Consider the following 12,189-nt stretch of genomic DNA (forward strand, 5'->3'; position numbering starts at 1 on the left):
AGACATCTGTCAGTAGACTATCCTCAGTGGGGTCTGAGAGTTTTGTGGATGACGTGCCACGGTGCAGACTGAGTGGTTTGAAAGCTAACAGTACAAAGTTGTAGGTAGCTGTTCTTTATAGAGCAAAGGATAGATCGGTCTGGTGAGTTTCTGCTTTGAAAACTAAATTCCATTGCTGAAGCCCTACGAAGTAGGGACACTACAGAGATAGTTCTTGCTAACTTTCAGGTTTAAGTGCTGGTGTTAGCGTAGCATGGTGTCTATCCTATCCTAGTTCTTTAAGAGCCAATGGCCTATCTTTGGGTCTCTCATTCATCTAGCACCTTCATGTGTTTCCAGCTGACTCCTACTCACCTTTTATGGGTGACTATTTCTGGTTGTGGTATAAATACTCGTACTTGAAAAGAGATACTGATGGAGTGAATGTGCTGCACATTAGGATTGGATCTGCCTCACAGCCTCACTGGAAGTGGTGTGCCCTTTGAGGGATGGTGAAATTATAATTTACTGTGAGTAAAATGGACTATTACCTAATGTCTCCAGGACTTCTTATTTGCAAAATGACATGGATGGGAATTGCCTTCTGCACTTTGGCTCTTACTCGTAGAGATAGCCTAGAACTCGAAAGAATGCCAAGATTCAAAGGAGCACGGAGGGGGGCAGGGTTAAATGGCACCAGATGCTCAAGATAATTTTTAAAATGCTGGCTAGGCAATAGTGCACAGGATACAAAGTCCAACACTTCATTTTCTTTCCTGCACATTTGATCACTATTCTACCAAGCCAGTTTTTTTTACCAGTTAGGAACGTGGAATGTAGGAGCAAAATAATGGATAAAGTGCCTGCTTTGGACATTACATGACAATATGTTTGATGTATAGTGCTTTTAAATGATGGTGTGTATTTGACAACATACAATGGATGCAAACTGTAGCTAGTTACATCTCATTGCCATAACATGTGTCTGCTTCATGCTTTTCTGTGTTTACTGCTGCAAGCACAATAAAATCTAGAGCCGGAAGCACATCCCAGTGGATATGCAGTATGAATACACATGCTGACTAACTCCACTGGCCAATTGTGTATCTGCTGCACACATGCAAATCTGTATATCTGCTACAAAAATATGAATTGGCCCTTAAAAACATGGCCCTTTTAGTATGTAACAGAAGTATAAATAGCCCAAGACAAGAGTATACAAGAGGTGTAAATGTACCCCTCCCTTTTAAGCTTCATTTTATAACTTAATTTTTTTTAGAAACTTAGAACACAACCCTTGCAGAAATGGGGAGATGCCTGTAATAAATAACGTTCCTAGGATTCTTTAGGAGAAGCCACAACAGTTCGCAGTTATAAAACCAACAAATACATTTCAAGAATAGTCCTAAGCATCCAATCTGGTTTTCAGAGTAATTGTCTTCTACTCTCAAGCTTTAAGCCATTCCTCCTACTTTGAGTTGTTGGCCAGGAGTAATATAAGAGCTAAAATTCAGATCATATTTCTAGGGAAGGATTCTGACTCAGAAGTGGGGTTGTTGGTAGAGAAGGCTCCAATATGCTCCTTGAAACATGAGTTTTCAGCCAGCCAGCCTGCTGCAGCTCTTCATCATTCACCAAGATGGAATTCACCTATATGGAAAATGCTTCAGGCTGCCCCCTTCTGCCCCCTGGATCTTCTGAGTAAGTATCCTAAGTGAACTGCACACCTACAAAGGCCAGCAACAAAGCCTTGCTGGAGGAAGGGGGTGGCTAGTCCTGAGAATCCCAAACAGTGTTACAAGATTCCTGCCCCTGGCTCTCAGGAGCCCTAAATATGAGCACTCCCATTAGGGGCTGGGGATATGTACTATTATAGTTTACTGACTCAACTGGAACAGTCATCACATTGATAGATCAAGTATCTTCACTATGCAGATGGTTTGCCTATACAGTAGTATACTAACATTGATTTTAGTCAGCCACCAAAGGAACCAACTGAAACTCTTAACTTTTAACAATTGCTTTCATAAATTGTGATAGAAGCATAGTGTTGCTTAACTTTTGCCATTCTGCCTACGCCAGGTTCAATAATATGCAGAGACTTCAATGCCTGCAAATTGGACATGAGCCCATATTCTCTTTGTGATTAACATACCGAACAAACATCTCTGTTATTTTGGCAACCAACAAAAGTTGGAAAGAGATGGCCCTGCCTAAAAATATTTTATACTTGTTATAGTCCTCTGCTTTCCATTGCCACTTCGTCCTCTTCAGGGCATTGCTCTTAACATGTAACAAAGAGGAGCTGCTGGAGATAAACTTATTCAGTGGCTTACAATAGTGCAATGTGCAAAAATGAAATAGGAGTAATTGCTCAAGGGAGCGTTGACCCTGAGCAGGGAAGATAATGGTGGTGCATTTGAACCTGAATGACAGTAAGCCTTGAGTAAGGTTTTTAACATTTGAGGTGTTAATCGTCTCAATGGAAATATGAAAGAAGATAATACTACAAATGAAAGGAGCACGTTGACCCTCAGAGGAATGAAAAACATAGTATCACATCACATATAACCTGACTATTGAATCTGTGAATGGCTAGTTAAGAGCTAGTTAAGTGGGATCACCAATTTTATTCTGGCTTCTGAAAGAACTGTATATGCTTGCAATCAGTAGGAAACACCAGCCTTTTCTACACCAGCCTTTTCTAACTTGTAATGCCAGCATAGATATGCTGCATAGGATGGGTGATAACGTATTTCTTTATCAACAGATAAAATGCTTTTGTTCTTGCTATGCCTGCCTGCACCCAGCGCTAAAATCTTATGCTCTGGATCTGCGATATTTGTCAGATTGGATTTGCTACATATTCTTTGTTCTACCTGGTGTTTCAAGCATCCTGAACAACATGAAATGAATGAGAATTGCAAGTAGCTGTACCCTTCCAGAGAAATTGAACTTTAAGAGGCCTGCGCAGACCCACCCACCCAATGGAACTGGGAGTTGGGTGCTGTGTGAACATGACTCTTTAGAACAAACAATCAGTCTTGCGCACAGCAAGTATGGGATGACACTTAAAATTCAGAGCATGGCACAGCAAGTGCTGCAGTACTGAGTGAGGACAGTGACCTCAAGAGGTTCTGGGAAACAACACAACATGCAACCGTAATGAATTTGGGAAGCTGACTGAGAACTTAGGGTAATAGAGAGGATATGCACTGTCATAGCTATAGTGCCATCAAAGGACTTTGGCTGTGCAACATTCATTTGAAGATCTACTGAAAATCTGCCCTTCTTGGCTGATTAAAGCCATGGTGTGGAAAGTCAGGGCCAGGGTATTACAAATGCATCATTGCATGATGTGGTGGGGGCAACCACACTTAAAGAGGCAGTGTTGCAGCCAATGCTTTAAAAGTCATCCTGGAGCCAGTGATGTGTGATGACTACTAGCCAGTTGCCAAAAACCTTTTTGAGGGGAAGGTGGTGGCAGAGCAATCACAAGTGTTGCCGGATGACACTGGTTATCTAGATCAGGCACCCCCAAACTTCGGCCCTCCAGATGTTTTAAGACTACAATTCCCATCTTCCCCAACCACTGGTCCTGTTAGCTAGGGATCATGGGTGTTGTAGGCCAAAACATCTGGAGGGCCGCAGTTTGGGGATGCCTGATCTAGATCAACTTCAATCTGAGTTTAGATCTGGTTTCGGGACTGCATAGGCTTTGATCACCCCAATGGATGATCTGTATTAGGAGGGGGACAGGAAGTACAACCTTCTCAGTAGCTTTCTATACCATTGACAATGGCATCCTCTGGTTGTGGGGTGCATATTGGAGGCACTGTTCTACAGTGGTTCTATTCCTGCCTGGACAGTCGAGTGCAGACAGTACCATTTGGAGAGTGCTCTTCAACTCCCTGACACCTGTGCTATGGTATTCCACAAGGCACTGTGTTGTCCCCAGGACTGCTTTAACATCTATTTGAAGCTGTTGGGAGTGGTCATTAACAATTTTGGAGCCCAGTGCCATAAGGATGCTGAAGACATGCAGCTGTATTTGTCCATAACATCTAAATTAGGAGATGCTGTGCAAGCCCTGGACCAGTGCCTTAATGCAGTGGTGGACTGGATGAGGGCCCTGAGAAGACATAGGCTGTATGGGGAGGTAGTTCCTATGTCTAGAAGATAGGCCAGCTGTCTGTTCTGGATGGGGTTGCATCCCCCCTAAATGAGCAGGTGCATATCTTAGAGGTACTCATAGATACATTCAAGTGACCTCTGTGGCTAGGAGTGCATTTTTGCCAGTTTCATCTGGTACACCAGCTGCAGCCATATGAGAAACACAAGAACATAATAAAATCCAGGCTGAGGAAGGGGAAAGTGTGGAAAGGAAGTGTTTTAGAGAAAAACGTTATATGGACAACCCATAATTAATGAAGGTACAGGTGAAACTTTGAAAATTAGAATATCGTCAAAAAGTGCATTTATTTCAGTAATTATTATTATTTTTTAAATTTTTACAAATGCTTTCTTTTGGAAATTCCACAGTAATAAAACAAATAGTTACAATAATACAAAAATAAACAAAAATAAACATCACTATTACATTTCATTAATTGCATTCCATTTATAATTGGCCTGCCTAACGACAAATAATTACAATGACAACAAATAAAGGCGTGACATATCTTGCTTTGCGTGTCATGCATCTATGTCATATATTGGTGTCACCTTTTAAGTTGCATAACTGAATTAAATGCACTTATCGACGATATTCCAATTTTCCGAGTTTCACCTGTATAGGAAACTTACTATCCATGTTAAACAATGGTATGGATGATCCCAGAGTCTAGGCACCAATAATATTCCCTTCCTGCTGATTATCTCTATGGTAGGGGCAATGGAGTACAGGAGGGATTGCAGATTGACTGGGGTAACTGAAAGGAAGATCTGTCTAGTGCAGACATTTTGGCCATTTTAAGTGCACCAATCTCTGCTTCATAAAGTTCAATTTATAAATAATTTAGGGGAGAGAGTTGAAGTGTCACAAGGAATTACATCTCAAAGGGTTATGTGCTGTGAAAACCATTATGCATTAAATATATGCAGTAGGAGTTTATTGTGGGTTGTTGTGCTCAATAAGGAAAAGTAGGCTTTCCACCTGCCTTCCAGGGATATAAGAATTGCATCTGGAAATGTGTGCAGCAATACTTTTCTTTTTGTGAAGTGTTACTAATGTAAAATTGGCTATACACAGATGAGAAGGTGGTTGATGTAGTGGCTAAAAATGTGGGCTGTGAGCCAGGAAGCTCTCAATTAAAATGTAGCATCAACCATGAGTTGGTTAGATTTTATTACATTTGGCAAGCCAGTTAATAGCCCCTCAACCTTCATTTGCAATCAGGCAAAGTATGCTCTGAAGGAGGTGGATCTGGACAAGAAAGAAGTTTACTGGGACTAGTGTGACTGCTTAAAGTCCCTTAATGATCAGTGACCACCCACACCTTTTTAAAGGGGAAATTACAGGTAAAATGTTTGGAAAAGCTATGAAATAGCTGAAGATGATGGTTTATTTTTAAGCCACCATCCTTTTTCCCAGCAAGGATGATGTTATCTAGGTCTCTGTGTGTAAAGCAACAAAGAACCTACTGTAGTTTGAATCTGACTGAGAGCCTAATACAGGCATCCCCAAACTTCGGCCCTCCAGATGTTTTGGACTACAATTCCCATCATCCCTGACCACTGGTCCTATTAGCTAAGGATCATGGGAGTTGTAGGTCAAAACATCTGGAGGGCCGCAGTTTGGGGGTGCCTGGCCTAATACATAGGACACATAGTCATGTATTTAAACAAGCATGCCTACTGTCTCCACACAATTTAACCCCCTCCCCCCAAAAAACCATGGGAACTGTAGTTTATCCCCCACATAGCTATAGTTAACAGCAACAGAAACTATTCAGGAGAAAAAGCAGCACGGGCCCCCTTCTGGATTGGAGTTTTGTATCAGTTTTTGTGTGTGTGCTGAAAACTGCTCCTTCCTGGCTGCTTACCTCCAAAAGTTCTGTTTATTGCAAACAACACCTTCAGGGGAAAATAGAAGTGGATGCTTTTCAGTAGAAAACCATGAGCCTGGGGCTGCTGCTACCTCAACATAACTAGTTACCGGTATGTTTATTTAAACCTATGTCACAATGTAGCTTGGATTGAGATGGAAAGGAGAGTTGTAGTTTAGAGCTCTGGGAATGCTCTGGGCAGTGATGTAGGAGCATGACTGGCTGGGAAAACCCAGCCAGATAGGCAGGTTATAAATAATAAAATTATTATTGTTTAGTAAGACTACTATGCTATCTGCCTTCACCTATCTTTAGCTTGCTAATGAACTCACATGTGACAAAAATGCTGTAGGTTTCCAGTGATTTCTCTTTCCAAAGAAATCCAAGTTCAGGTGAGTGCTGCCCTTGGAACTACTTGCCACTCGGTGCCAAATAATACTAATTTATAGGCATCTGTAAGGTTTTACAACAAAGGTAACATGTGTGAAGCACTTTGAATGCTCTGAAGTACTAGAAAACATGCTAAGTATTAATTTCAGGATAATGGCTTAATTTCATTAACACTACACCACTCGTCTGACTCTGCGTTTCTGAGCCTTAATTTTAAACTCCATATTTCTACATATTACTATTCAAACTACATATTAAAAACTCAATATAGGATATTCAGTAACCAGGCTAAGAGCCATGGCAGGTGAAGTGAGTATAAAAATATGCTGCTGTGTTGATAGTCTGCCTCTTGGTTAAGCCTAAACTTGAATCCTGTCCCTTTTCTTTTTGGAAGGGGCAGGAGTTCAATATAGCATAAAGAAAGTGATTAACTGAAACTTTTACGTATTTATGCATAAGTAAGCCCCACTGGTTTTTAACATACTGTAACTTCCTTACCCCAAAGGACTTGCACCCTTAGTCACGAGCTAGAACGTTTCTCAGCGAAAGTTATCCAAATGTCTGGTGGGAGTAATCTTCTGCACCAGGGGCACATTTTAGGACCACTCAGATTGTAGGAAGTTTTCTGAAAAGGACAATACAGTGGAACCTCAGTTTATGAACACCTCGGTTTACGAATTTTTGGTTTACGAACGCCGTGGACCCATCTGGAATGGATTAATTCACTTTCCATTACTTTCAATGGGAAAGTTCGCTTCAGTTTATGAACGCTTCAGTTTATGAACAGACTTCCGGAACCAATTGTGTTCATAAACCGAGGTACCACTGTAGATTGATGGGCTCCAAGGATTCATAGGAACCAACTCCTAGGAGCCAAATAAAATATTTGAGGGGGCTAGGGTCCCCAAAGTTGATGGGCATTGACAATGCCTTTCAAATAGTGTGTGTGCACCGCGTCATATGATCGATTCTGCGGGGCGGGGCTTACCTGCCCCTCCCCTCCAATATTGTATTCAAGGTGGCACCCTTGCAAAAACCTTTTGCGTGGGAGGTAACCTCCCCCTGCCCCAATATTGTCCACCGGACCACCCACCCATTATGTCGATTAATACCCTCACCTACCACACAGGGCTGTGGCAAAGAATTGCAAGGCGATGTACGTGGAGTGTTTGAAGGCGCTCTCAAAAGGGGGCTGGGGCTGAGGCGGCTTAAGAGTTTGGAGTTTCTTAGCTGGGCTGCGAGTTTCCGCTCGCGGCTCGCGCTGTCACCCTCTAGTCTAGCCAGCCTGCTCAAGAGAAGAGCCGGCGCTGGGGAGCAGGAAGTGCTCTCTGTGGAAGGGCCCTGGACGTGCCCAAGCCTGCCGTTTAAAACCTGGCCTTTGCGCGCGCTCTCTCTCTCTCTCTGTTTGGCAAGCAGGATTTATTCACTCGGGCCCGGGCGACGGGAAAGGGGTGTCAGCAGGGAGTTAAACCCCGGAACTTGGCGCCAAGGCCAGCCCTGAAGGCGAGAGGACAGGCGGGACCCCGCTGCAAAGGTGCATTGGTGCGCTCGGCTCTCCCCTCCCTCCGCAGTAACCCTAACCAGCTCCCTTCCTCCCTCCCTCTCAGGAAGTCTTGAACCAGAGGCATCTTCTGCGTCTCTCCGAAAGCCTCGCCCCCGGCCACGTGCGCCAGACCCCCCCCCCCTCGCCCGGCTTGGGACGGAGGCAAGGCGGCCAGGCTGCCCCCCGTGGGATTGGCCCCGCCTGAGGCCGGCGGGCGGGCTGGAGGCAGGACTGTCCCCGCGCTCAGCCTTCCGCCGCCGCCGCCGCCGCGAGTGCAGCAGAGCCAGGCAGCAGGAGGAGGGCTGGAGGCAGGCAGTGGCTTCTGCGGCGACCGGAGAGGTGGGTGAGCGGGGCAGGGCGGGACCCGGGGAGGCTGCCCGAGAAGGTCCCCTTTTGGCGGCCCGGGCTCTGCAGCTGCAGCGCCTGGCACCGCCGGCCCTTGTGCCTGCAGGGAGGAGGGAGAGAGGTTCCTGCGGAACTACTTGTTTACTTAGCAGCCGGGGCGGGAATGCGCGTCCTGAGGGGGCTGCTCCGCTCTTGGGTGGGGCGAGCCGGCTCGCCGCCCCTCGGACGCCCACGCTCCTGAGCGCTCTCCCCATAAACGCTCCTTGTTCTTCTCCACGTTCAACTCCGCTATAGGACGACCCCCCCCCCCTCTTCGGAATCGACTGCGGCTTCCCGGTCCCGCTGCCTGCCTTGTGTGGGCGGCCTTTCCCCCTGTCAAGTGCAGCCTGCTTCCACAAACGCATTCTATTCTCCCCTTCCCCCAAATGCTTAATTTTAAAAAGAAACGAGAAACGAAAGCCGCAGCATTTTCCAGCACTCATCCTACGCTGCTGCCATGCCCCAAACTTCCCTTGGCCAAATCTGCCTCTGCTCGTTTTCTAAAAGTTTCCCCTCCCGATCCCTGCTGCCTTAATAACTTACTGCCCCCCCCCCAACGCCCTGTGCCTGTTTAACACGAATCTAGCTTTGCAAAGCAAGTCCACCGAAGTTACAAAATCTCGCGAACTTTTTTGCTCGCCTACCTGCCTATGCCTGCCTATTTGAAGCACCTGGTAGATAAGCGACTCGACAAGCCTTCCTTCTTGCCCCACACAGGTATTGCCACAGTGTATTGTGGACTCAGTGCTGCTCATACATTCAGGTTTTTTGGGGGTGTTTTTTTTAAAAAAATGGATAGCATCAATGAAACTGCCATCCCATGTTATTTTCCTGAGTAATCAACTATGTTGTGTGGATGTTATGAAATATTTCCTTCCATAAGCAGCACCTTCTTCAGAATAAATTGCTGGGCAGAAGTGTCTGCAGGCTTTCTTCCCATACCCCATATCTATATATCACCCGAAAAACCCTACTTCCCATACTTGCTCTTGCCCACTTAATGCTCCCTCTCCCAATTCTATGCTCACCAGTTTCCTCAGCACCTGATCACCAGAAATTTCTCCTGTGCTATTAATTTTACCCACCTCCCTTCTATTCTAGTCACTACCATGATGTCTTAAAAAAAAACCCAATATTGAGTCTTCAATATCCTACAGCATTATTGTCTTATTAAAAGGAGAGCACAAACTGTGGACCTTTATATCATAGAGTTCCCTCAGTACAAGTCTTGAACCCAGTGCTTTTTTTTCCTTAAAAAATGTTTAGTGGTACTCTCATTTTCCTACTCATATTGAAAACACTGCCCCTCAATGAGGCCAAACTTAGATTCACAAAATGTTTCGGGGTATGCATACCCCTGCGTCGTCCCCCCCCCCCCAGGAAAAAGCACTGCTTGAACCCATCTGTTAGGAGCAGCTACACATTGATAATGCAAGTTGTACCTTTTTCCAGCTGTCTGACAGGCAGTAATTCAATGGATGCAGCTTTCTCCACACCTGTAGGGCATGGCTATCTATACCTGTGGAGTTCCTGTGTTGAATGCAGGACACAGTCAGCAGGGTGGGTGGGTGTGCAGGTGGCAACGCTTCTCCCAACTTGTAGGTCAGTTTCCCAGCCTTCTGTGTTTCCAGCACCTTTTGCTAAGCTGCCTGTTTGAATGCTTCCATGTAGGTGTTAAGAGAACACATCACCCGTTACTCTTGCCATTATTGTACAGTACAGTCATATCTTCATTTCCAGCAAAAGTTGCCAAGAGCTCTATACTAGACACAATACGCAGAAGAAGCTGTTGTAGAAAGTGCACACATGGCCATGCTCATTTTCAAATTAAACCTTGTGACCTTCATAGTAGTAGGTGTAATGGAGTTGAAAGAAAGCCTTGTTTGGGATTCTCTCTCTCCCCCCCCCTCCCTGCTTGGGTGCAATGATGATTTCCCTCAAGTGCTGAGCTCAGCTTTCATAGCTTTGGATGTGTGTTTTTTGAACCATTACCATTTTGGGAGCGAATCCATTTCGGGGAAGTTTTTAAATCACCAGTCAATTATTGGTGCCATCTGGCAATTTCCTCCTGTTGCTGCAGCCTCAGGAAAGCGAGAGAAGGCACAGCAGGAATTAAATGTGGTTATACAAGTTAGTACCTGTAGCAGTGCAATTCCACTGTGAACTTCAAATAAGGGAGAGTGATATTCTTGCTCTTGCGCTCTGCATTTCCTATGTATTCACGTCTTAATTTCACAGAGGGCTCTGACATCCTGCGTCCAGAAGGCTAACATGCTGCCAGAGAAAGACCCTAAAAGGCATGGGGAGAAGGACCCCCAAGAAGATCCATCAGTCACCCTCTTCCGGGAATATCTGAGAATCAAGACTGTCCAGCCAGAGCCTGATTATGGTATGGAGGGTGTTTTCTTTTTCCTCCTTCGTTTTAAAAAGGCGAAGTTCTGCTGCTGTCTACTTGACTGGTGTCACTGCTGGAGCTTTGCAGAAACATTACATAATCAGCAACCAATGGGAGTCCATTCGGAGGCTGGTTAGTTTAGCAGCTGGAGGTAATGTTCCTGCATCATTTGCCAGAGTGAACAAAACAAATTGATTTCTAGAGTTCATTTGAAATGGTTGTATCTCACCTGTTCTGGCTAAGATGCACCGAATGCATTTGCCACATACAGCATAATTTAAACGGGAAAAACCATCTAGTTGGAATTATGCATCCCTAGATATATTTACACAGACCTATGATCATCTGTGCTGTGATCATTCAGTCCATATGAATTATTCTGAGTACAGCTTGTAGGTATCTATCTAGCACCACCCCATGTTTCATATGTATTATTTAATCACATGATTGGCTAAGCCTCACTTCCATTGCCCCTTAGCACTTAAACTATGCTTTGAAGAGTGAGGGGAAATCTCACTTCTCTCACTTTATAACATGCATTTCATTGCTTTCTTTTTTAAGACAACATCCCATCAGAGTTTGCCAGGAACTGATTGGTCTGCTTCTATACCACTGTCTCTCTGGGAAGCTCAGAACAACACACACACACCTGTGAGCAGGGAGATTTTTGGGACAATTTTTATTAAATTGTTAACTAAAATATCCAGATAAGATAAGTAAAATTGACAACAAAATTAACCGTTATAATACAATCCAGTACATTTGCCAACTTTTCAATGCATCACTGCATTTTCTACCATACTTCAAAGTCAGAATATTCCTCTAGCCTCCTTTTCCAACTCAATCAAATCATAACATAAAAATACTTTCAGACAGGGTATCTTGCAATAATGCTAACATGTCCCATGGCATTTTCCCATGGTTTGGTTTGCTGCTCATAGAAGACTAGAATGTAAAGAAGAAGGTTATGCTAGAACCCTTTCTGCTGACAAAAAGTTTTATATGTGCGGGCAACATTTTTATATGCTGAAATGTTCAGCCATGTTAGCCTGCTACCATCTTCACTCTGAGTGATTCGGACCAGACACAAACTTACTATCTCTGAACTAGGTCAGTAAAATTTCCTGAGCACTAGATGCACAAAATTCCTTACCACGCTGAAGAACCAGCATAACTTGGTTGGAGACATTCTCAACATTAGGAAAATAGAGAAGCTACAACTGATATGGAGTAGGTTGATGGAAACACAATTCAACACAGTTAAATAAGGCGACAGACAGCCCTGTCGCCCACTGAGCCCAATGGGCCTGTTTCAGAGTGGATGGATGCACATAGGATTGAACTATTAACCGCTTTAACAGGTTTATGCATGAGTCTCTCTTTGTTGGATTATAGCCTTCTGCCAAAATCCAAAGAACAATTTTAGAAGAACACAAGGTCTTGAGTGCACC

General features: G+C 44.3%; 1 protein-coding gene across 7 annotated transcripts in view; it reads left to right on the plus strand.

Annotated features, from left to right (window-relative positions):
* The first annotated feature begins 368 nt into the window (after positions 1–368).
* Positions 369–12,189, plus strand: part of ACY1 (aminoacylase 1) — a 33,289-nt gene continuing 21,468 nt past the window's right edge. For 3 of the 7 annotated variants that reach the window (XM_088662189.1, XM_035106089.3, XM_060271518.2), the window contains exons 1-2: positions 8,230–8,298; positions 10,582–10,732. In XM_088662189.1, the coding sequence (XP_088518315.1) occupies positions 10,730–10,732 (3 nt within the window). In that variant the 5' untranslated portion in view covers positions 8,230–8,298; positions 10,582–10,729. Of the gene's footprint in view, positions 510–1,533; positions 1,681–7,805; positions 7,951–8,229; positions 8,299–10,581; positions 10,733–12,189 lie in introns of those variants that run through there. The other 4 variants (XM_060271515.2, XM_088662190.1, XM_060271516.2 and 1 more) reach the window with 4 other exon arrangements.

This window comes from Zootoca vivipara, chromosome 2 (genome assembly GCF_965207765.1).
Source record: "Zootoca vivipara chromosome 2, rZooViv2.hap1.1, whole genome shotgun sequence".
NCBI lineage: Eukaryota > Metazoa > Chordata > Lepidosauria > Squamata > Lacertidae > Zootoca > Zootoca vivipara.